The sequence below is a fragment of the Trichogramma pretiosum genome, unplaced genomic scaffold (assembly GCF_000599845.2).
Source record: "Trichogramma pretiosum strain Unisexual culture from Peru unplaced genomic scaffold, Tpre_2.0 scaffold9, whole genome shotgun sequence".
Classification (NCBI taxonomy): domain Eukaryota; kingdom Metazoa; phylum Arthropoda; class Insecta; order Hymenoptera; family Trichogrammatidae; genus Trichogramma; species Trichogramma pretiosum.
This window is the reverse complement of record NW_019641697.1, coordinates 939,984-962,991: the sequence shown is the minus strand read 5'-3', so window position 1 is coordinate 962,991 and position 23,008 is coordinate 939,984. Positions and strand designations below refer to the sequence as shown.

Below are 23,008 nucleotides of genomic sequence, written 5' to 3'. Positions count from 1 at the left end.
AAAATAAATGTCATTTTACATCAGGAAACAATATAAATGTTTAAGTTTTGTGAATACCTATGTACTAAGATTGTTGATATTTAAAATGCAACTAAATTTCAAATGAAATAATAAATATTTGATATTAAAATTATTGCTCAGCATTTTAAATGTTTTATTATTCATTTTAAATTTACATAGTAATAATTGTTTATTAAAATCTATTTGCATAGTAGTAAGACTCTTTTGATCATTCGGGCAGATACTTCAATAGTACCACATAAAGATCTCGTGTGTTACCCAATTTCATCACAATGTACAAAAATGCTTTCATATCAAAATATGAAATTTATTTTAAAAAACTGTCTTTCAACGAAGATCTTTCAGATAATTCAGCAGCTTTAGACAGAACAATTTGAACATCTGTTGAGGGGAAATTTTGCAATAATTTAACATTAGCAGCAAAATCACCACTGAGTATCTGGTCTCGGCACAGTAGTATCATAGCAGAACAAACATGTATCAAAAAGTCAAATCTATTATTATCTGAGAATAATGAATCCCATATCCTCATAACATCAGGCAGTGGAAATTCTTGTGATAACATTAGCGTGAGCCATCTAAAACTGTAATATTGTGGACAGAGCTCTTGTTGAAACAATCTTAACCAGATATCATAGGAGTTAGTTTTAACTTCTTGCATCAGTCTGTTCATCATAGTGTTGATGCCACATTCAGCTTCGTCCAAAGTCTTGATAAAGAAGTCCCTGATTTCAGCCATGAGATTAGTAAAGCAGAAGAAAGTATCAGCCTCTGCATGCTCTCTCCACTTTTGATCTGGATCACAGGCAAAGGCATAGTATATAGGGCCAATAATCTCATTCATTCCTTGAACGTACCCCTGACCAGAATTGAGTTTAGCATATAAAAATAATATTCTTTCAAGTACTTCCCAGTGGGCTTCTCCACCTTCGATCGGAGCATAATCTTCAGCTGCTTTTTTTGCTGGGACACATATCGTTGTGGGACCCAAGCCTCTTCGCTCGACACTGGCACTCTTGAGCACAGTATGGTGTACCCTTTGGTGGAGTCGTTTTTGTCCATTACTGTGAACAATGGCTTCACAAGGATAATCAGTTGCTTGCTGGAAAAAGGATATGTCAGGGCAGAGTCGTCTGACATCTTTGTCAATCTGCAAAAGCACCTCATTGTCCTTGAAAAACGTCTGCCACTTACTGTCAGGATCGAGATTCAGAGGATGATCATCGATCTTCACATCAACAACTAGACCGGCCTTCTCGATATTTGATTCACCGGGGATGACGATGAGGTCGTCAATAAAATTTTTGTAAAGCTCTCGCTTTCGCGCCAGTGTTTCTTGCCACCTGTCTCTGGAATAGGGTATGTAATTCAGCAGTAATTTCCAGCACAGGGGCCGAAGACTACCGACGTCAGGAATACCATTGAAACACAATTTTCGCACGAGAACGGGATCTATTTCCTTGGCGCCGAGGGCATCCTCGAATTCCTTTATGCGACGTTTGAGTATGCTCATTTTGAAAGTGCGTAAAATCAAGAAAACACAGTGAAACATCCGTCGGAGCAACTCGCAATATACACATATATGCTGCAGATGTTATTCGGTAAGTGCATTCAATGAGAGGCGGTGGTGTACGCGCAAAAAAACTCGATAATGCCGTACGATAATAACTGCAATCATTCTATGCAAGTTTGGTTGCTTTTTTTCTTCTCGACTGGTCGCACATTATATTTCAAAACATTAAACAGCTGACGCTATACTCGCTCCCGCTCCCTTGCCATGCTGAACAAAGTCGCGTTTTTTAACTGGTACACTGATACACTGCATATATAAAATATCGTTTCCCGAAGCTATACTACTTACTACTGCGAGCGCATAAGTGAGATGCAGTCGGCCGGCAGCAGTAACTTGCTACGTGCAATGTGCCAAGGCTCATTGGAAACACGCATTTGGCCGCGCGAAAGTTCATATTGCTACTTGTGCTGTCGGTCTCTTTCTCTCTCTTTCTCTTTTTAAATATTAAAGCGCCACCTGCATCGGAAGAATTTTCAAAGAATTTCAAACATCAAGGAGTTGAAATCAAATTCACTTTTATTGATTAAAATTTATTGATATATAAATAATAATAGAAATAATTTATTTATATATAAATAATGTCTTGTGTGAATACAAATTATTAGGCTTGCATAATTGAAAACGGATAATCTTTTTTATTCCTAAGACAAATTCATTGCAAGACAAGTAAAACAATTCACAAAATTAAAAATATTTAAATACTTTTCATTTTTTTTAATACCCTTAGACTTGAGGAATCATGTTGAAAACCTTGAGTATGAAAACGATGTCATCGGCAATCTCCTTTAAGTAATCGTACCTTCCAGAGGAGCCCATGTGTCCGGAATCCATGTTCGTCTTCATGATTAATACGTTGTCGTCGGTCTTGATTTTTCTCAACCTGGCGACCCACTTGGCAGCCTCCCAGTAGCCGACTCGAGGATCCGACAGACCAGCAGTGGTAAAGATGTGTGGGTACTTCTGAGCCTTGATATTGTCATACGGCGAGTAAGACTTGATGTAATTGAAGTAATCCAACTCCTTCGGATTTCCCCACTCCTTAAATTCACCGGGTGTTAAGGGCAGCGTCTCGTCCAGCATAGTGTTGAGCACGTCTACGAAGGGCACATGGAGAAGCGCAGCTTTGAAAAGTTCCGGTTTGCTGTTAATGACAGCACCGATCAACAATCCCCCGGCGCTTCCGCCCCCGCACACGATGTTGCCCTTGGTCGTGTAGCCCTTGGCGCACAGAGTCTCGGCACAGGCGATAAAGTCCTCGAAAGTACGCTTTTTCTTTAAGAACTTTGCCTCTTCGTACCAGTCGTGACCGAGATCGTCACCGCCACGGATGTGGGCGATCGCGTAGACAAAGCCGCGATTTACCAACGATATTGCTTGATTTTTGAAATTTACCGGATAGGCGTGCCCGTAGGAACCGTAGCCGTACATGCAAAGTGGATTCTTTGGGCCCTCAAAGAGTGAAGTTTTGTAAAGTACAGTAATGGGAACTTCTACACCGTCAGTGCTGGCGTATATCCGTTCAACTGTGTATTCTTTGGGATCGTGCCCGCTCGGTATCTCTTGAACTTTGATAATGTTTAGCTGGCCACTAGGGTAGTCATAAGTGTATGTTGTGTTTGGCCGCGCAAGGGACGAATAATTAATTCTGATATCATTCTCCTCAAAATTGGTCGATTTTGCTGATGCAGTGTAAGACCCATCGCTAAATTGAATATCTTTCTGTTTTTCGGTATCTAGACTTTTGACTACGACGATTGGTAGGCCCTTCACACGGTAGGTGAGGATCAGATAATTTTTCGTCATTCCAAAATCACACAGGTATTGGTTTGAAATTTCTGGAACATAGTTATTTTCCCATTGATCGTTGTGAAATTTATCAGTGCCAACTGTGACAATTCTGAAGTTCTTGGCTTGATCATTAGTTTTAATATAAAAAAGATCATCATTATGCTCTACGTCATAAAAAATATCTTCTTTCTTCGGCCTTATTAATTCTGTTTTAAAAGTAGTATCACTCATTTTAATGACATGAATTTCATTGGTATTGTGTCCAGATACATTGATGAAAACATACTCCTTACTAGATGATTTGTGGACTCTTAATTGGTACAAAACATCATCAATGTGAAATAAAGTCTTATCATTTTCTTGTTTCTCTCCCAATGTATGGAACTTTAATGTATCAGTGCGTAAATGTTCATTTAAAGGGGAATAGAAAAAGCCATTTAGCTTTTCATGCCATATTATGTTACCAGATACATTGATTATTTCATCTACTAGATATTCTTTAGTTTGTAAATTAAGGACTTTAATATTATAGCGTTCTAGTCCAGCAAAATCAACACTGTAGGCTAATAAATTATGGTCAGGAGAAACTTTAACAACATCAACATCTGTAAATTTTTTGTCTTTTGCAAGAACATTGATATCAAGGATTATCTCTTCAGGAGCATCAGTAGATTTATGTTTTCGGCAGTGGATGGAATATTCCTTATCACTCTCTGTTCTACTGTAATAATAATAATCTCCTTTTTTTACATAAGGTGTTTGATCATCTAGCTTTATTCGTCCTTTGAGCTCTTCAAAAATATCATTTTTTAATGATTTATGGGGGGCAAAGAATTCTTCTGTATATGCATTTTCTTCTTTGACATATTCCAAAACATCTTTGTCTTCAACTTCAGGCCATTTAGAATCTCTCATCCAAAAATATTCATCTTCTAATACTGTTCCATGAATTTCATACTTATGAGGTCTTTCAGCTGCTACTGGGGGCTTCATTTTTTCAAATTTTTGGTGTCTAAACAAAACAAAAAACGATTAATAAAAATAAATATCAAAATCAAAAAAATCAATATACAATGTGTCTTACTTTTTTAAGTTTGATTCCACTAAAGTGAGCGATGTCCTTTTGATCGGTTCGCTAAAAGTTAAATTATACGTTAAAATATAATAAACATTAAAATTCACACTATATACACAACGGAAACTAAATACCGCAATAATTTAGGACGCAGTAGCGAGAATGATTTTGCAAAACACGGTAGTTTTTTTGTGCTGTTAACAAGGTTAAGTACAACAAGCGCCATATGTGAAAGCCGTACAGTTTTGCTATGGCTTGTAAACAAAAGTAAACAAAAGTAAAAAATCTTAAACAAACAAAGATCACTAACTAATTTTGGCTTGAAACTTTTCTAAAAACGGCTTCGAAATGTTCGCGAGTTTATGCAAATTCGTTATTTATTCGTCACTCTTTATTTTCTCGACAATAATGATAACGGCGGCAGCGATGATAGTACTGTATCTGGTGCAAGAAATGCTTTTCTACATTTTACCTTAAAAAAAAGGAGCTATCTTCCAAGTAAAATTACCGACACCCTTTTTATTTTACAATAGAAAATTGAGTATTATCACTTTTTACTGAATTGCAAAAATTTGCTGATGGCAGGATACTTTCCAGTGCACCCGGCGAGTTCAACTGCTAACAGCGCACTCTTTGGCTCTTTATTGGTGTTATTACACATTGTGATAGATTCCACGTGCGAATCGTGTGACGTGCAATACTACTGCTTTTTGAGATCAATAAGAAATAAAACTTCCTCACAATTTTACAACATTTTGAATATTATTAATATTTTATCAAAAACTAATTGACCGTATAAAATGGTATTGAAATTGTTGATGTTTAAAAGAGGTGTTACAACTTGGTCTCCCTTTGCTACTGCATTTAATGCTCGGTCGTCGTTGAAATTTGATTTGAGCTTCGGTAGGAAGGAAACTGTGAGTTATTTTCCTCACACTTTTGATAATAATCATCCATTTACTAAAGTTTTTTAAAGTGTTCTTTGCATAGCTAATTTGACTCTCTAACTTGTGATTTTTAGGGTTTGTTTGAGATACCAGAACTTAACAATGCAAATGGCTTTAAAGAGCTTGAAGATAAAGCTATTGCAAAGGCAGATCAGTTGGTTGAAGAAGCCACCAATAACAATGGAAAACGCTCAAGAAAAATGGCTCAAATATTTGACGAGCTGTCAGATACTTTGTGTCAAGTTGCCGACATGGCTGAATTTGTGAGAATTGGTCACCCAGATCAAAAATTTTCCCAAGCAGCTGAAAATGCCTGTATTGCAATGAGTAATATCGTTGAAAAGTAATATTTAAATCAACATTTTTTGAATATTGCTTGTTCATTCATCATTTTATTTATTGGATATTTTTTCAGGTTAAATACTAATCGTAAATTGTACGATGCTCTATCGAATGTCACAAAGCATGGAGATATTATAAAGACTAGTGAAATTGATGATCATGTTTCCAATTTGTTTCTTTTTGATTTTGAACAATGTGGTATTCATCTTCCAGAACAGGAAAGGAGAAAAGTTGTAGAATTGAATGAACATATTCTATACGTATGACATGCTGCATTAAATTTGGCCTTAATTGTATAATTCATGCATATAAACAATTATTCTTATTTTTAGTATGGACAGCGATTTACAGCTGGTGCTGCTGAACCAAGACGTATCAATATTGATTTATTACCTCAAGATCTTGCTGGAAAGTAAGCAAAAGAATTGACCTATAATTATCTTCTAAAAGAAATAATTGTTAATTGTATTACATTATATTTTATTATTCAGATTTGGCAGGGATGGCAAACATGTTATAGTAAGTGGTATAAATACAGAATCACCAGATGCTAGAGTTCGCGAAGCTGCATACAAAATATTTCTTTATCCTGATGAAAAACAAGAAAAATTATTGCATGAAATGCTTAACTCCAGGCATTATTTAGCCCAAATATGTGGTTTTCCTACATATGCTCATAGGTATAGTTCAAAAATTATATTATTTTAATCTAATAAGTTTGAATTTAAATTCAAATATTATCAATTACAGAGCTGTAAGGGGGAGTACTATGCAAACAACTGAAGCAGTTTATGACTTTCTTAATTTAATGAATGCTGAATTGCAAGAGAGAGCTCAGAATGATCTAGTGGAATTACAGAAAATCAAAAATAAAGACCTACAAGTTCCTCAACCTATAGGACCCTGGGATACAGCTTATCTCAGTGGTTTAGCTCGTAAATCTTGGCTTGGAACCAGTAATGAAGAACTGGCCCCATATTTCTCTTTGGGTGCATGCATGGAAGGTCTAAATTTATTAACTCAAGCGCTCTTTGGAGTGAAACTCGAGTACAAACAATGTGCTTCTGGTGAAGTCTGGGCACCCGATGTACACAAACTTGCTGTCATTGATGAAAATGAAGGTCTTCTGGGCCATATTTATTGCGACTTTTTCGACCGTAAAAACAAATCCGGTCAGGATTGTCATTTCACAATTAGAGGTGGTCGGGAACTACCCGACGGTACCTATCAATTACCGATAGTCGTAGTAATGTTGACCCTGCCGTCGCCGAAATTATCAATGCCAAGTTTGCTAAATCCATCATTGGCTGAAAATTTATTTCATGAAATGGGTCATGCTCTACATTCGATGCTTGGTCGTACGAAATATCAACACGTTACGGGTACTCGTTGCAGTACGGATTTTGCTGAAGTTCCAAGTATACTGATGGAATATTTTTGCAGCGACCCTCGGGTAATTTTTTACCATTGACTTTTTTACAAAACAATTTACTAATGAGTTTGCTTTTCAGATTGTATCTATGTACGCTAAACATTACGAAACCGGCGAGTCTATGCCGGAAGACATGTTACATAAGATTTGTGCTGCTAAAAATCTTTTCCCATCATCAGAGATGCAAAGTCAAGTCTTTTATAGTATGCTCGATCAAGTCTACCATAGTGGCGAAATTAAAGATACAACAACAACGGAAATAATAGAAAAAATTCAAAACCAGTATTATTGTTTGCCATATGTTCCTAAAACAGTAAGAACTTTTTTCTCCCATGGTACTTTCAGTCAATGTACATTAAAATTTTTTTACAGGCTTGGCAGTTACGTTTCTCGCATCTAGTAGGCTACGGAGCTAAGTACTATTCATATTTATCTTCACGGGCAATCGCATCATGGATTTGGCAAACACACTTTGAGCGAGACCCTTTAAGTCGTTCAGCCGGTGAAAAATACCGACGCGAATGTCTGGCGCACGGAGGTGGCAAACCACCCTCGAAACTCGTTGCAGATTACCTTAATCAAGAAGCTAGTCCGATTAATTTTACAAAGTCCGTTATCAGTGATATTGACAAGAGAGCCGATAAAATAAACAGTATTAAAAATAGAATTTATAGATAATATGTTTATACAGTTCTACCCTAAAAAATTGTACGAATGTTATGCCGAAAAATTGTTATGTTGAAATTGTCATTGTTGGCAAAAACATTTCTAAAAATTTTACTTTGTGACTTGAATTGTGTATAAATAACAATATTTGGGAACACCAATAATTTTTAGAATAAAAAGCGACAAACTGAATAAAATGATGTATTTTATATATTTTTATTACAAGTACCTGTTTTATTTTACTATTTACAACTTCTAACAAACATCTTGATGAACATTTCACATTTTCATAAAAATAAATTTCTTGTGGTTTAGCGTATCGTTTTCGTACTTTTAATGTTTGTTTATTCATCGCGCTGTATTCAATTCGCTTTTCAGCGAATGAACAATCATGACCTGACGTATAATTTTTATTATAGTATTATGTTTGTTTTTTATGACAAAATTTGGCTGGTTTGATGCAAAATTACAAAAGTAAACTCTTTTATAAAATGGCAGTTTTCAGAGTTGTAATAATTATTTGATAATCTTCATTAACTGAGCAATGAAAAGCCTGTGATGCCTATATTTTCGCGAATGTTTATGATTTGCAACGACCAGCCCGTACATTATATTCTCTACCGTGAAAAACTGTAGAAATCGTTTTGCTGATTGATTGATAACATAAGTGGATAGCAATTCGAAGCGAATCTTGACATAAATCGTTTGTAATTTGAAAAAGTGACCTAGTTAATTTATGCTTAGTTTGTTTGGTTTTTTGTTCAATTTTTTAAATATTTTTCTAATCATCACTTTGATAAAGGAACATAGAAGTTTATTGCTTTATACAAGATTTGTTTCATCTTATTTGTCATTTTTTACAGTGCAACATTTTTCAAAAAATTAAACAAAATAAAAAATTTCAGATCAAAATTTCATTACATAAATATACAATTTCATTTCATACTTTAAAGAACCATAGGTTTTAGCCATGATTATATCAATTTTAATTTATGGAAAACTAAAAAATAATTTACAATAAAAAAGTTACTCTTAGAGCTGAAAAAATGAACTAATAAATTAAAATGAATGCTTTCTTTGATAACTCAGTTAAATTCTCTGAAACACCTTTATTTTAAATTATTTCTTGAAATCGCGAGAAAATCAGATTATTTTAAGTCCAAGAAAATATTATATGATTCTTTTTTTAATCTTAAAATAAAATTCCGCTAATGACTCAAAACAGAAAAGTTCAAGAGTAAATTTGCATCAATTCATTTCAACTACTCAGCACAGTAAAATCAAGCTTCGAATCAAACAGAAACGTACCGTTTCGTTTTAAAATTCGTTATTAAAACAACAAACTTAGCATTTGTTATAAAACTTATCAACGCAATAAGTAAACTTCAATATTATGATACGTTAGATTGCGTGAAAATGAGATTTGCATGGGTATTCTTGAGAAATTGGTACCTAAACTACTTTTCAGTAAGGGATATTTGAGGATACGTTTCTTCTTCAGAAAATTAGTCATTCTGGCACAAATTTAAAAGATATAATATAATATTTTGTCAAGAATTCATCGCACCTAAACATCGCTGAAATTAATTTGATTCTAGTCGTACAAAATGATAATCTTTACACACACGATTATTTTTGTCTCTGTTTTTTCTTCATTTTGTAAAGAGATGAAGTCTGAACTATTAAAAATAGTATTTGCCTCAATAGTATCATACCGATTGAAAAATTACGCTACGTAATTGTATTGATTTGCATTGTCTCGATCACGTTCCATGTAGTCCCTGTCAATCAGCGATTCTATCCTCTTTTTTAGGTCAGCAGGCTAATAATGAAACAGTAATGAATTAGCCATATGTTAAAGTTAAAAAAATCGCGTAGTAATAATATATCAAAAGTTAAAAGGTTAAATACCTTCACAGGGAATTTCAGTTGATTATACAACTCGCTTATGAGGAGATTATGAGATAAAATTTTTCTCATTTTCATAATACGAACAATAGCTGCATCGATCTGGTACTGTCTATCTTGATAGACGCGTTCTTCCGTCGCCTTTTGCTCTTCATTCTGAAATGTACCAAAATTGTTAAACACAAAATACAGTTTTCATGAATATTGATGTAACTATATACCAACCGTTTCTTTCATCTGAATTTGATTAATCTTAATTCTAAATAGTTTATTAGTAAAATCTGCATTGAACAAAAATCGATCGTTATCTGCAACATCACGACCTTTGGGATTTTTCGTGAGCACGCGAGCTTTGCCACAAGCCAAAGATTGCAGTGTCCGCCTTAATTCACCATCTTCTATGTTCGTTGCAGCTTTGACCTCTTCAAAAGACAAATTGTCAGAGTCATTGAATAATATAAGTACTAAAGCTTGGAACAATGACACTTGCAATTCCTTGTTGCCCTGATTAAACCAAGCTTTGAGTACACAATGTCCTAGAGTCGGTTGCCACTGTAATTTTCTTCCACTGTGTTTTCCTAAGTAAAACTTATTGAAAATATCTTGATACTGCACCATTTCAGCTGGCAATGTGACTTCCATTACTGGATATGTTGGCCAATAGCCCATTGTCAATATTGATACAGTAAGATCTAAATTGCTAGCAATCAGCTCAGTTTGAAGATTACCAGAATATTGCTTAAACGCAATATTTATATCTTTGCTTAGTTCCATGTCTTTAAACATGCCCTCTAATTTACTGGTAAAGCCACCCCCGCATTCTTGTTTCAATTTGGATAGCATCGACTTTTCGGCATCAACTGACGCAGATTTACCAACGAGCAAACGTTTGGCCAAATCTTTTTTATAGAATGCTTCAAATACATCTTTACCGTGAATAAATCTGAATAGAACCATAATTTTATCTAGTAAACGTTCAAGTTCTTCTTCAGTAGCTTCTTTATTCCCAGCTCGTAGTTTACAATCAACGAATTTAGCTATGAGTTCTGCTGGTTTATTCGCTCTCTGATTTATGAAGGCTTCAAAAGCTTCTTTTAAACTGTTAGCAAACTTTTCATTTTTGTGAAAACATGTATTAACTATATTATCCATTTTATCTTTGAAATCTAATAGCTCTTGTACCATGGTTTTGTCTTTCTCAGGATCTATCACAATTGTTTTGCCTCTTTTCTATTGATATAATAGTAATAAAAATTATTAATAAATTAAATAAAAATAAAAACGATTTCTTTACTTTATACTATACCTTAATATAACAGTTGAAATTTAAACAAAGTTCAACCAAGCCATTTTTAATGCGACTGTACAAATTATAAAGTAAGGATAAGTCACTTATTCTGTTTTCATCTAATAGCCCACTGAGACCTTTTTGCAAAATACTACTAATGTGTTCTGATAATAGCTGTTTCTCAACAGTATGAATTAAAGACCATCTGGAAATGTATATGTAGTATTCATTACAATAAAAATGTGTTTATAAAAAATCTAGGTATAATTTTAAACTTACTTAGTAGAGATATCCAGATAATGAAGCAGTCTTTCGTTCTCTTCTTGCAATCTTTTATCAACATGGGCTAAATATTCAGGCACATCATGTTCCTGCATTAATCTCTGACCTTCAGCTGCATACAATCTCTCAGTAGCTAAGAGAAACTTACTTTCAAAAGCTTCTTGATATATTTGTAAATCTGAGAGCATGCGAAGTAATGACTTGAGAAGACTTCTGTCAACTGTATCACCTTGCCGTTCTTTTTCAATCAACATGAGAACTCCTTCAACTGTACGAGTTTGGACCAAATTGTTCAAAAGAATGTGCATTCTGAATACCCATAAACCCATATCCCTGGAATAAAGAATTTTATTTATTTGTAGAAAAATAATTTTAAAAAAAAAAGAATTAAATGCAGCTTCTCTTACCATATTGAAGATAAACTAGGGTTTTGTAAAACATGAGTACGATCTAGATAAAGAAATATGCTCCTGATCATAATCATCTGTCTGCAATGAGACAACCAACAATCATTCATTCGCTTAAGAAAAAGATGTCTGTCCATTGATTCAACCAAAAATATGTCTATGGTGCCTTTAACATGCCTTTCAATAAGATTGCTTAAATTGCCATAAAGAACAGGTGCCATTTTATGACTACACATATTTTCTACAGCCTTATAAAGTTCTTCCAGAGAATACTTTATGCTTGTACTGTTCTGTATAGCTACGACTGCTTCACGTAGTTTTTCCCATGTTTCTTCTTGATAATTTTCAGGAAGTTTAGGGTTTTCTGCGAGTAACAGATTGTAAAGATTAATTTTCAATCAAAAAATTGACAAATTGACAAGTTATAATTAATTTTTTACCTTTAAAGTTTTTGATGACCAACTTTTTGGCCGTTCCAGGTTTACCACCCATGCCTGTGCTTCCCTTGTTAACGCCATTTGGATTAGCAGCAAGAGCCAGAGAAAAGTTGGGTCTCTTGGCACTACCAGGCGACGATGCTGTATCCGTCATTCTTTTGCTGCCGACCGCTGCGGGCGGACTGTCTACTTTGCTCGCACTCACTTTGTTTTCTGGTTCAAGCTTAATGTTCACTGTTAATATTCGTAATAAAAAATAAGATTTAACAATTAAATGTTATCTATTGAAAGAATGTTTTATTATGTATTATTACGATTCGATATTTAATATATAGATTTGAATGAATGATAGATGAATAGAAATAATAAGGTTTGGTTTTATTTAAGTCAATCGTGTGCAAAATTTTTTAACGGGTAACTCTCGTACTCAAATTATCTGTTAAAATTTATTTTATTAAATGAAAAATTGGATAATGTCTCGGTAAATTTTCTCTTTTCGGTGAGGTTACGGCTTAAGAAGCTATACGCACGCACAAAACACTGCACAGAACTTTACAATATATGTGTATAGACAGATAATATATACATGTGTATGAAACATGTATACGTATGAACGATCTGTCTTAATAACTTTTTTACCTTGTGTATATTCGTAGCAGGGACGAATGGAACGTAATTCTAAATCGGAGCAACTCTCATACGAACTGTGCTTTAGAGTACACAAGAAATCTGAGTTCAACAAGTCAATAATAATAATCCGTTTTCAAGTCTTAAATACATTATTTTTTTAGTTATTTTTTTAGAAAAAATTCGCGTAAAACGCTGTAAGGCTTTATGGTTATCGCCAAAGCGAGTTAGACACACGTTGCGAATACACACAAGCCATTGGATTTTAATGCCCTCTCGCGATATTAGCGAAAAAAGGGGACGCAGCGACATTCAGGAGCCAAGACCGAATGCCGCTCACTCTTACACATTTATACTTGATGTTTTTTACAATTTTTATTATTCGCGATAAAAGCCAAAATTTGGCACGAATTGAAATATATGTATATGACTCACGTTATTGCATTGAGGTGCACGAAACACCGACACACTGATGACAGCGAGTATTTTTATATATTATAATATATGTTGACTTATATCTATAACAGGGATTGTATTGTTGCACTTGCACTATGGTTTATGGGCAGTGAGCGTTAGATTTTAGGTTAAGATTTTGCTTGCAATCATATGCGCGTTCGGTAACGCCAACAGTCTACAGCCATTTATCGTGAAATTCTCGCTGAAACGCAATTTTCGCGAGTTGGCCGCGTGCGCTGACATTCAAAATTCCGATTAAACGCATGCGTTTCTTTTCATTTTTTCAATCATTCTATTATTAGGCACGAATACTATTATTAAGTTACACAGAAAACGTAAACAATGGAGTTTCTTCGCGTCAAACAAGCGGCTTCAATAAGTCAATTTTACTATAGACAGGTGTTTTCATCAAATACGCTTCACGTGATGATCAAATAGGATCACTTCGATACTTTCATTTTTCCTTCACTTCAATCACTATTTATCTTAATTTGCATTAAAATTGTTAATTTGAAAAAAATATACTTGCTTTTGTATATTTTAGTGTACGATTACGAATTTAGTTCACTGATGCCCACTCGCGATCGAATGGAAAACTTATGAGGTCTCAAATTTCCTCACAACAATAGGTAAATGAAAGTTCTCTCGTGTCATTACGAAAGACTATTATCATTATTTTGATTTTCATGTTTACATACGCCAAACAGCTCAAAAGCGATCCATAATTATCAGATATACACGTTTCGTAGGTAGAATAACGTACGTAATTTACTTAAAAAAAGTAAAACTAGATCAATTCATTGAATACAACATTTATCTGAAAAATAATAAGTAAAATGTCGATTATAAATACTACGAAATCCCCAGATGTTAAAAATATGATCAAGGACATTAATAATTCGTGTCCAGCTAGACGAGCGATTAAAAAGGGTATGTACTTGAATTTCTTTTACGTTTTAAATTAGTACCGATGAAAATAAAACTATGTCCTTAAACATTTTAGAAAATAACTTTTTATCGTTCGTTATAAAAGCAATCGGAAAAGAACAGCAAATGAGTTGTATGATTTCCAAATTTCAAAGAGGTAAGTACACTATAAAATAAATTGAGCATGCGATTTATTCATGAAAATTGTATTTCGAAAAAAATAGAAATAAAGAATCAGAAAGAAACTATCGATTCGTTGGAAATAGATGCCGAGCTTAGAGAAGCTCTCATAAAAGATAAAGATGAAGAAATTGAATCGTTAAAAAATGAGGTGATTTGTGATAAATTGCAACTAATATTAGCTTCAATTACGAAATTCTCTATGAACATTTTTTGAACAGATTAAAAACTTGAAAGATTTGCTGCAGAAGGCTCAATCTGAACAAGTCAAAGTTGTGGAAATAAAACCACAAAAACCAAATTATTTTGCGTCCCCGTCAAGATTATACCATGAAGAGTCACTAATTAGTAATAATAATGATGATAATTATGTCAATAGAGAGAATCTCGTCATAGCTACCGTTCCCAATATTATAGCATCGCCGAAAAATGCAGCTATTCCAGATACTTCTGCGCTACCTGAACCAGAGGGCTCCAAAAAATTAGTTAAAAAGTAGGTCGACTTATGTTCGCTTCTCAATTGTTCAAAGTATCAATAGTTAAAAAATTAATTCAATTTTTTAGGAAATCTCTCAAACGCTCGATAAAGGAACCGAATGCAGCTGTGAATGTAAGTTTTTTTTCAAGAGTTATTCAAGTTTCCTTCACAAATCAAGTATATCACGTATTTTTTACCTTTTTCAGTTTTTATACAATTTAAGGAAAAGGGCGAAGAAAAGCAGCAGTTAGATTCAATGCGTCCAAGGAAATGTCATGCTTCATTTTTCAGCAAATTAAAATTTATTTTTTATGCAATATATCTTATACATGTTTCGTAATATCTTTTAATGCTTACAGAGAATAATTAATAAATTTTTTTTCGTTTCATCTTAAAAAAACGTCTTTTGAATTTGATTAACTTTTTGGCGCGTCGAGTTGTGGCTCATTTAAAAGAGTTGTCCGCTGCATTTCAATAACATAACCTAGTGTAGCAGTACAGTCTCATCAGCAGCGTTGTTAGAACGAGCCGCAAACATGGCTGCCTCACTGTTTTATCGACTCGACTTCGTTGACTTTTTCGGTGTAGCCAACTTATGAGTGCGGGCAATTTCAAATATACTTTGTAAAGCATACACTATAACTTGTACATGTACACGCGACTATTTCGTTGCTTATGATCTACTTGGATTTGTAATTATCAAACTGAAATGAATAATAAAGGATGCAACAATTTTATCATTAAACAAGAAACAATGTTTCGTTTTCATTTTATTTGGGATAAGTATAAACAAAAAGTAAAATTCAAAGCGCAAGCGACGGATTTTGAACAGTTAAAAACAATCATTGAAAATGATGCTTATATATTAATCTATGAAAAAAAAATAAATTAGCTGTTGAAACGAATTCAAAGAGTTTTCTTTATTTCTAAACTTTTGTTTCCAAAAGAGCGTGTATATACACCTGCACATGTTCGTGATTCTCAAAGTTGGCTACACGTAGAAAGTCAACGAAGTCGAGTCGATAAAACAGTGAGGCAGCCATGTTTGCGGCTCGTTCTAACAACGCTGAACCGCTCACTCGCTCTTCTCGCGCCCACTCGAGAGCTCATATACTTTGTACGTCAATTGTGTTTAATTAATAAAAGTTATAATTAACAAGTGTTAGTCTCACTCTTAATTCTCACAGGTTATGGGCCCAGACATTGCAAAAACATAACCGAGATAAAAGAGACATACCGTTTTCAATAGTGCAAAAGTTTCAGTGTCGGAAGTGAGGTTAACCACGCGTAGTATTGATCAAAGATGTCCGAAAATCAATACGTAACGCACACTCCGCGCTTCGAGCTACTCTCTCGCGACAATTACGACACATGGAGGATCCAGGTCGAAGCCTTATTAATCAAAAACGACGGCTGGGACTTCGTCTCGGGCGCTACACCAGCACCTGCAATCGGAGGGGCCGACGCCGCTGCACGGACCGCAGCCGAGGCGGCTTATAAGGCATGGCTGGTGAAGGACCGTAAAGCCAGATCAGACTTGATCCTCAGCATCTCGCCCTCCGAGCTAAAGGAGATCAAGAATTGCAACACATCGCATGAGGTATGGACAAAGTTGGAATCGACGTACGCATCAAAAACGCCCGCGCGTAAAGTCTCGCTGTACAAACAGTTGACTCAGCACAAGATGGCGGACAGCGACAGTATGATCGACCACCTGAAAGGTTTCTTTGATGCATCTGACAAACTGAAGTCGACAGGCGCTACTCTGGATGACGATTTGCTAGCAATTATGCTTCTCCAAAGCCTTCCGTCGAGCTTCGAGAACTTCAGATGCGCAATCGAATCGCGCGATAAGCTGCCAGATCTCGAAATTTTAAAAATAAAAATCCTGGAAGAGCACAAGTCTCGGCATAGTGTAAACGATAATCATAATAGTTCGGCAATGATTGCTAAAACTAAGCAAGATTACAGTCGCGCAAAAGGTGGCTCCACCTCGAGACCCGCATCGAACAACGCAACGTCGCATAAGCAGAAACCTTCTTACAAATGTGGATTTTGTAAGAAAAAGGGTCACAAAGAAGCGGACTGCTATAAAAAGAAAAGAAGCCAAGAAGAATCGAAAAACGAAACCTCCGGCTTATGCTTTTTCACCAGCACTACAACTAGTGCGAAGTGGTGCCTAGACAGCGGGAGTACTTCTCACGTATGCGGCGACGAGAGCATGTTGAAAAACATCACACGGCACAATGGCAGTCTGCAACTCGCCAGCAACACCACAGCGGCAATACGCGCTAAAGGTGACNATCTATGAAAAAAAAATAAATTAGCTGTTGAAACGAATTCAAAGAGTTTTCTTTATTTCTAAACTTTTGTTTCCAAAAGAGCGTGTATATACACCTGCACATGTTCGTGATTCTCAAAGTTGGCTACACGTAGAAAGTCAACGAAGTCGAGTCGATAAAACAGTGAGGCAGCCATGTTTGCGGCTCGTTCTAACAACGCTGCTCATCAGTCAACCTTGACACTCTTGTGTGTAATGGTCTAACCGGCGTAGGTTGGATAAATTATTCTGTTTTCATTGTTGCTTTTTTTTTAAATCGGTACAATGCCACCGAAAAAAGCTAGTGGTGCAGCCAAAGGAGGAAAATCGAAAGGTGGTGGCGATGACGATAAAGGCGGAAAAGGAGAAAAGAAAGGATTAACCTCCGTAAAAGTAAACATCTTATTTTAATAATGTATAATGTATAAAATACTTGTTATGAGAAATTACATATAAATATAATTCTTTAGGTTCGACATATTTTGTGTGAAAAACAGTCAAAAATTCTCGAAGCATTGGAAAAACTAAAAGCAGGACAAAAGTTTAATGAAGTTGCTGCTGCATACAGTGAAGATAAAGCTAGATCAGGAGTAAATAGATTTTTTTTTTTTTTTTTGAAAATTTGAATTTAAACTATATAATAAATAATTTTTTGCAGGGTGATCTTGGATGGATGACAAGAGGTTCAATGGTGGGGCCATTTCAAGATGCTGCTTTTGCACTGTCTACATCTACTATTAGCAATCCAATATACACAGATCCTCCAGTAAAAACCAAGCATGGTTATCACATAATCATGGTAGAGGGGAAAAAATGATTTAAATAAGCTTATTGTACATATTTTTATCAATTTTGTTTAATAAAACTTTGTTTACACAACAAAAGGTTTTAACAATTAGACCATTTACATCAGATTACAAAGGTTTGGCTCTTTTTAATTGAACCATAACATACATTCAACTCATACAATATTTAACCATACTTGAATTGTTACTAAAATCTAATATCATACGAAATGAATTTTTACCATATAAATTAATCAGTCATGATTCACTCGCAAGAAATATTGATGATAGTTTGAACAATTCACAATAAAAATACACCTTGAAAAAGCTAAAATTGTTGACAAGATTTTGTAACACTCTTATGGTACATCATAGACCAAATTGACAGATTTACTCTTGTACTGTTTCACCAATAGTTTTTTCAACAATTAATTATTTGATTTGACTCGATTTTTTTATCGCCATATAACAACGAGACTTGGTAAAATGAGCCGATGAACCAAATGTTTACATTTCCAACAGAGAAAAAAAACAAAAAAAAAAAACAAATCCTATAATACTTGATCGAGTGTCGTTAAAAGAAGCACACATGCGGTATGCCGAATTTAAACGCGAATGTTGGGGTTGGTGAAGCGGACGTATTTAAGAAGAGCGTCGTTTTCCTCGCACACCCAGGGTTTCTTGTGGTGGCAGGCGACGTCGTGCCAGTTGACGCCGTCGTTGTAGAACTGGTTGAGTACGGCCAAGCAGTTCTCGGGAGCTCCGCCTTGGAGGGCTTCACGGTTGTCGGGCTGGGGTTTGCCGATGCCGCCGTTCTCGGACCAGTCGTTCTGGGTGCGCTCGGTGGTCGGGGCGAGCTTTTGCAGCTCGGCGGTCCAGAACCATCCGTTGATGTGGAGTGGCTGAAGGTCGGGCCTGTCGCAACCCTTGAAGTCACAGAGACGTCCAGAGGTCCAGATGTACTTTTGCTTGTCTGTTAAGGGGATGCGAAAAAAGAAGAAGAAAAAAATAAGTAAGATGCAAAAAGCTCGTGTGATAAAGCTGCAAGGAGAATCGGAAGGTGCGCCTACTTTGCACGATGCGGCTCTTGATGAATTCGTTCTCGACGGAGGTTTCCAAAGAGACGAGGTCCATGCAACGCTGTCTGCAGAAGTTTCTGGCGCTCAACCAGTCGAACTCCTGTCCGGCGGTGCGTGGATCGGCCCAAGAGTAGTAGTATCCTTTGCCATTGAAGCGCTCGTGGATGGTCCCTGCAAAAAGTGCAAAGAACGATTTAATTCCAGCTCGAGGGCACACGTTTCGTAAGGGAACGCAAAAATCGAAAGTGCAGCCGGGATAATTTATCCGCGGTCTCGGGTATCGGGTATTATTTTCACCGATATGTGTTTTACTTTCTCTCGTGAATCTTCTCGTCTCTTTTTCTTTCTCTTTGTCTCTGTGCGCATGTACACCCGAGGAGAAGAAAAGGAGGAATGCGTTTGACACACTTCGTCCTCGGTTCATCGGCTTCGGCTCGCGGAGCGTCGAAAATCTCTACTTTCGCCGTGTACTTACGTGTGCGCGAGTCAAAACAGGTGCCGCGCGCACAAGAGACACAAAAGGGGAAATCGATAACATAAGGAGCTCGTGCGCGTCTGCCGAGACTCTTCTGATGTATTCGCATTTCACGCGGCCGAGTTAATGCACCGGTCGCCAGTGCGTATATTTGCGCCGTTTTGTCCAATATCATATTTACACGCGTTGACGTTTTCTCTTTTCAAAGTCGAGAGCTGCGAGAGCCTGACTTTTTTTTCTCTTCGCGGCTCGCACACGCGTCGCTATTATCGGGTGGTGGACCGAGCAAAGACATTTTTCACCTGTGCGCGATGCGCGGCCGAACAAAAGCTTGTACTTATCCTATTTCTACGTGCGCTCGATCTATTGTTTCCTTGGCCGCGTGCAATTGCATCTCTGCGAGTACGCGCAGATGCAGTTATATGGTAATGAAAAATTCGCGCCGCGCTACTACTGAATTACGCAACGCGTGTATCATCGATGCGAACGAGAGAGAGAGAGAGAGAGCCCATTTTTCTACATAAAGAGATTTACAGTTGAAAAAGTCCATTTATGAATTATTTATGTAGACAGGCACACGCCTCGCCAACGAGACTCACGGGGCTACAGAGCAGCAGCGATCGCAGAAATATATGCGAGTCTATCGAAGCGGCTGTACAGCAATTATGCGCCGCATGTGCGTAGGTGTCGAAACAATGCCCTTTCGCGATTTTATCTTTTGAATATCTGCAACTGCGGCCGCGACGATCCGCCGTCTATCAATGAGTACTTTTGCGCGAGGGACGCCTCGATGGGTGTGAGTCCTATTACGGGCTTGGCTCGTGATATATCGCGTGAACGAATGAGCGATGCTTTTCTACGTCAAATATTTTTTTGAATTTAAAAAAATTATATCATTTTTTTCATAAAAGGGATCAAGAGAAAGAAAATATTTTTCATACCTTTTAAATATCAATGACGACCGTAATTGAATAACTTCAAATAATAATATGGTTTATGTATACTGTCTTTACTATTTAGACAACATTTTATTTCATGATCTTTTACCGTATCATCGAAAACATAAACCGCATTATTCTTAAAAACTTTCAAATAATAATAAATTCTGAAAACTTTCATTGGGTAAACAATTTACAAATTCTTATGTAAATTTATAGCCGACAAATTTATTTATTGCGAAACGTTCCTAAAATCCTACATATTTCGATACCGGAGGACTAGGCTCGTTGTCTTGTTTTTTAGGGAAATTTTTCTTGGGGAAAAAAATAAAAAGTATTCGATTGGGAAGTAAATAACGATATTCATGAATTGATCTCATTGATGGAACTTTTTTGGTAACCGCGCATAAATATCGAGTGACGGCTTACTCAGTCTCAGTTGAGCGTCCATTTAAATTTATAGTGGCATTTAAATCTGCTCTCTAAACGCTTTCATGCATAGCAAATTATTAAAAGCGAAGCCTCGTTGCGCGTCATGGACTATAACAATGGTATACGGCTCAATTATAAATATTTTAATTTATAAGCGTTTATCGTGCCGAAATGTGATTGCGGCTTCGAAACAACGGGTTGAGTTGCTTCAATGGCGCGTGAAAATTCAAAGAAAACAACACGATACAGTAGTTTTAAACGGTACTTGAAGAGTCGCAACGATACCGGGCCTTATTATTATAGTAATTTTATTTCTCGCTCGAACGACGTTTTGTCGCTCTCTTGAAACTATAACGACGATGTCGGTGAAAATGGCAATTAGATTGTAACAGCGCTCAAAGTATTGCGCGATGTGCTTTCGTACGAGGCGAGAACATCGGGAACTCGAGAGACTCGAAAATTGATAATGATATATTGCGGTGGGCGCGCAAAGTATTATGAAAAAAAATAAATAAATAAATAAGTATACTCACTTTGTGCGCAGGCAGCGGGTACTGGTGGCTCGAGAACACGACCGCTTGGCTGTTGGGCTGCTGCCACAGCAACGATAGCTGCCAAAATCAGGAAATGCATCTTGGGCAACTGCAACAATCGGAAAAAACGCATTAGCCCATCGAGGAAGCTCGAAAATAAGGCGCGCACTATACGCGCGTATAGAAAGCGGGGCGCGCTCACGACGACGCGCGTTGAATGTAGATGTTTATACGGTTCCGTTAGAAATCAGTACGATCGTGTCAAGGTGCGCGTCGCGCAACGTTTCAAGCACACGCATGCATCGACTCGACAGACCGATGCAGAGTTACGAAAAATATCTCATTCACTGCTTCATTTGCTTTTCACTTTTTTGTTGATATACAAGTCACAGAACGAAACGATCGCGCACTCGATGGCCAACTCGTCGAACTTAAACAATGCCTACCTGAAGGAAGAGCCGGAGATACCTATACTTTCTGAGCTGTTGTTGGATTCGTAACGTTCGCCGTTGAACTACGTCGTGCACCTGTTGGCGGTTCTGTTATATATAGGAGCGGTGGACGCCGCTCCAACTCCTCTCCTCCGAAAGTTCCCGCCACCCTACTCGTCGATTCATCTCTCGTAATAATAAACATCATAATAGACGCGCTCGTCTCCCAACCGATCTGCGTCCCTCGAATTGTGCAAGCCAATCAATCGTCGCTCGATCGGATCATCGGCGATCGATAATCGTAGCGTACCGGTCTGCGCGCCGTAAGCTCGACTTAATCTGCGTTTAGCGCGTTTGACAGTCGAACTGTCAAGCCGGTTCATTCACCTATGTGAAAGTAACAAATTTACCATTTGATTCAAAATTCTAACGACGCTCTAGAAATTCCCCCTGTTTCGCAATTATAACGCCGCTGTAAACATCTTTGTTACATTTGTAATAGATTGATTTGCCATCAAATTGGGCAATTCCATTTAAACCTCCTCGATCTGCCTTGAAATTAGTTTTAATCATTTCAAATGATTTCGACGAGTAAATTTAATGTAGTAGCAAATGAATAGACAAAACATTACTTGTCAACATTCATAATACGTGGATTCCAGAGTGAAGTTTAAAAAGATAAAAAAAACCAGTTTCTTGTAAAGTCTATTCGACTCCTTCTGCTAAACTTTGTTATTTTTTTATTACCTTTCATTAGTTGCTCAGCGTGAAGTCATCTCGCTCTATTCATATTCTGGGTTTTTTTTACAAACGTTGCATAACTAATTTAGAGAGAGTTTCTTGTCATCCTCAGTGTTGGAGTCGATTCTTATCAATGGGCCAAGGTCACTATATAATGCATCAAATATTGGCATTTTGGAATCCGATGCTGCGCATACTAAATGATGTTTTTTTTTGCTGCATGCCGATGTCGATCTGGCAAGTCGCAAAATCACCGTGTCGAATTTTGAAATGGGAGTCGGGCATCGATCGGACAGCAGGCGAAAAAAATTGCACGCGCTCTTATAAAATCGATTCCTAAAAATGTCAAACGGAATCGATTGCGCTCACTGAAATGTCATCTATATAATGGAGTGAAAGTTTTTTTTTGCGCAACCTCGTTAAAGCACTATCATCATCGA

General features: G+C 36.6%; 7 protein-coding genes across 12 annotated transcripts; 3 read left to right on the top strand and 4 right to left on the bottom strand.

Annotated features, from left to right (window-relative positions):
- Window positions 1–29: 29 nt before the first annotated feature.
- On the bottom strand, window positions 30–2,113 carry LOC106651360 (TBC1 domain family member 13). Its single transcript, XM_014369811.2, has one exon. The coding sequence runs from the start codon at window positions 1,571–1,573 to the stop codon at window positions 329–331; it is 1,245 nt and encodes a 414-aa protein (XP_014225297.1). The 5' UTR covers window positions 1,574–2,113; the 3' UTR covers window positions 30–328.
- Window positions 2,114–2,208: 95 nt separating this feature from the next.
- Window positions 2,209–5,074, bottom strand: LOC106651359 (protease 2-like). Of its 2 annotated transcripts, none has more exons than XM_014369810.2 (3): window positions 4,930–5,074; window positions 4,467–4,517; window positions 2,209–4,394 (listed from the first exon to the last, which is right to left on the bottom strand). In XM_014369810.2, the coding sequence occupies exon 3, from the start codon at window positions 4,373–4,375 to the stop codon at window positions 2,318–2,320; it is 2,058 nt and encodes a 685-aa protein (XP_014225296.1). In that variant the 5' UTR covers window positions 4,376–4,394; window positions 4,467–4,517; window positions 4,930–5,074; the 3' UTR covers window positions 2,209–2,317. The 2 variants fall into 2 exon arrangements, with proteins under 2 accessions (XP_014225296.1, XP_014225295.1); XM_014369809.2 differs by lacking the exon at window positions 4,930–5,074 and adding an exon at window positions 4,592–4,895.
- Window position 5,075: 1 nt separating this feature from the next.
- On the top strand, window positions 5,076–8,017 carry LOC106651627 (mitochondrial intermediate peptidase). Its single transcript, XM_014370226.2, has 8 exons — window positions 5,076–5,374; window positions 5,479–5,747; window positions 5,820–6,006; window positions 6,079–6,158; window positions 6,238–6,426; window positions 6,497–7,199; window positions 7,258–7,491; window positions 7,551–8,017. Exons 1-8 carry the CDS (start codon window positions 5,258–5,260, stop codon window positions 7,854–7,856), a joined length of 2,085 nt encoding a protein of 694 aa, XP_014225712.1. The 5' UTR covers window positions 5,076–5,257; the 3' UTR covers window positions 7,857–8,017.
- Window positions 8,018–8,046: 29 nt separating this feature from the next.
- Window positions 8,047–13,866, bottom strand: LOC106651625 (cullin-4B). Of its 4 annotated transcripts, none has more exons than XM_014370221.2 (8): window positions 13,779–13,866; window positions 12,170–12,400; window positions 11,730–12,093; window positions 11,320–11,655; window positions 11,059–11,245; window positions 9,978–10,982; window positions 9,756–9,908; window positions 8,047–9,666 (listed from the first exon to the last, which is right to left on the bottom strand). In XM_014370221.2, coding segments are annotated over exons 1-8 (2,373 nt in total). In that variant the 5' UTR covers window positions 13,780–13,866; the 3' UTR covers window positions 8,047–9,570. The 4 variants fall into 4 exon arrangements, with proteins under 4 accessions (XP_014225707.1, XP_014225709.1, XP_023318061.1 ...); XM_014370223.2 differs by lacking the exon at window positions 13,779–13,866 and adding an exon at window positions 13,229–13,771 and having other exon boundaries at window positions 9,571–9,666; XM_023462293.1 differs by lacking the exon at window positions 13,779–13,866 and adding an exon at window positions 12,806–13,037 and having other exon boundaries at window positions 9,571–9,666.
- Window positions 13,798–15,234, top strand: LOC106651626. Of its 2 annotated transcripts, XM_014370225.1 has the most exons (7): window positions 13,798–13,878; window positions 13,999–14,179; window positions 14,253–14,333; window positions 14,401–14,507; window positions 14,578–14,849; window positions 14,921–14,966; window positions 15,041–15,234. In XM_014370225.1, the coding sequence occupies exons 2-7, from the start codon at window positions 14,086–14,088 to the stop codon at window positions 15,083–15,085; spliced, it is 645 nt and encodes a 214-aa protein (XP_014225711.1). In that variant the 5' UTR covers window positions 13,798–13,878; window positions 13,999–14,085; the 3' UTR covers window positions 15,086–15,234. The 2 variants fall into 2 exon arrangements, with proteins under 2 accessions (XP_014225711.1, XP_014225710.1); XM_014370224.2 differs by lacking the exon at window positions 13,798–13,878 and having other exon boundaries at window positions 13,953–14,179.
- A 2,110-nt stretch (window positions 15,235–17,344) lies between these two features.
- Window positions 17,345–18,053, top strand: LOC106651510 (peptidyl-prolyl cis-trans isomerase NIMA-interacting 4). The gene is made up of 3 exons (XM_014370037.2): window positions 17,345–17,547; window positions 17,625–17,744; window positions 17,813–18,053. Exons 1-3 carry the CDS (start codon window positions 17,440–17,442, stop codon window positions 17,969–17,971), a joined length of 387 nt encoding a protein of 128 aa, XP_014225523.1. The 5' UTR covers window positions 17,345–17,439; the 3' UTR covers window positions 17,972–18,053.
- Window positions 18,054–18,116: 63 nt separating this feature from the next.
- Window positions 18,117–22,123, bottom strand: LOC106651479. The gene is made up of 4 exons (XM_014369997.2): window positions 21,843–22,123; window positions 21,397–21,505; window positions 19,010–19,189; window positions 18,117–18,912 (listed from the first exon to the last, which is right to left on the bottom strand). The coding sequence occupies exons 2-4, from the start codon at window positions 21,494–21,496 to the stop codon at window positions 18,545–18,547; spliced, it is 648 nt and encodes a 215-aa protein (XP_014225483.1). The 5' UTR covers window positions 21,497–21,505; window positions 21,843–22,123; the 3' UTR covers window positions 18,117–18,544.
- Between the last annotated feature and the right edge of the window lie 885 nt (window positions 22,124–23,008).

Coding starts and splice junctions, on each gene's coding strand:
- LOC106651359 (XM_014369809.2), bottom strand. CDS start 4,683: ATGGCGCTTGTTGTACTTAACCTTGTTAACAGCACAAAAAAACTACCG. Junction 4,518..4,591: donor CTGCGTCCTAAATTATTGCG/GTATTTAGTTTC, acceptor TTTAACTTTTAG/CGAACCGATCAAAAGGACAT. Junction 4,395..4,466: donor GTGGAATCAAACTTAAAAAA/GTAAGACACATT, acceptor TGTTTTGTTTAG/ACACCAAAAATTTGAAAAAA.
- LOC106651626 (XM_014370225.1), top strand. CDS start 14,086: ATGTCGATTATAAATACTACGAAATCCCCAGATGTTAAAAATATGATC. Junction 14,180..14,252: donor TAGACGAGCGATTAAAAAGG/GTATGTACTTGA, acceptor TAAACATTTTAG/AAAATAACTTTTTATCGTTC. Junction 14,850..14,920: donor TCCAAAAAATTAGTTAAAAA/GTAGGTCGACTT, acceptor TCAATTTTTTAG/GAAATCTCTCAAACGCTCGA.
- LOC106651479 (XM_014369997.2), bottom strand. CDS start 21,496: ATGCATTTCCTGATTTTGGCAGCTATCGTTGCTGTGGCAGCAGCCCAA. Junction 19,190..21,396: donor ACCCGCTGCCTGCGCACAAA/GTGAGTATACTT, acceptor CACTTTTTGCAG/GGACCATCCACGAGCGCTTC. Junction 18,913..19,009: donor CAAGAGCCGCATCGTGCAAA/GTAGGCGCACCT, acceptor TCCCCTTAACAG/ACAAGCAAAAGTACATCTGG.
- LOC106651510 (XM_014370037.2), top strand. CDS start 17,440: ATGCCACCGAAAAAAGCTAGTGGTGCAGCCAAAGGAGGAAAATCGAAA. Junction 17,548..17,624: donor AAGGATTAACCTCCGTAAAA/GTAAACATCTTA, acceptor ATAATTCTTTAG/GTTCGACATATTTTGTGTGA. Junction 17,745..17,812: donor AAGATAAAGCTAGATCAGGA/GTAAATAGATTT, acceptor AATTTTTTGCAG/GGTGATCTTGGATGGATGAC.
- LOC106651627 (XM_014370226.2), top strand. CDS start 5,258: ATGGTATTGAAATTGTTGATGTTTAAAAGAGGTGTTACAACTTGGTCT. Junction 5,375..5,478: donor GCTTCGGTAGGAAGGAAACT/GTGAGTTATTTT, acceptor TGTGATTTTTAG/GGTTTGTTTGAGATACCAGA. Junction 7,200..7,257: donor ATTTTTGCAGCGACCCTCGG/GTAATTTTTTAC, acceptor TTTGCTTTTCAG/ATTGTATCTATGTACGCTAA.
- LOC106651625 (XM_014370221.2), bottom strand. Junction 10,983..11,058: donor ATTTCAACTGTTATATTAAG/GTATAGTATAAA, acceptor TTATATCAATAG/AAAAGAGGCAAAACAATTGT. Junction 9,909..9,977: donor AAATTCAGATGAAAGAAACG/GTTGGTATATAG, acceptor GGTACATTTCAG/AATGAAGAGCAAAAGGCGAC.
- LOC106651360 (XM_014369811.2), bottom strand. CDS start 1,573: ATGTTTCACTGTGTTTTCTTGATTTTACGCACTTTCAAAATGAGCATA.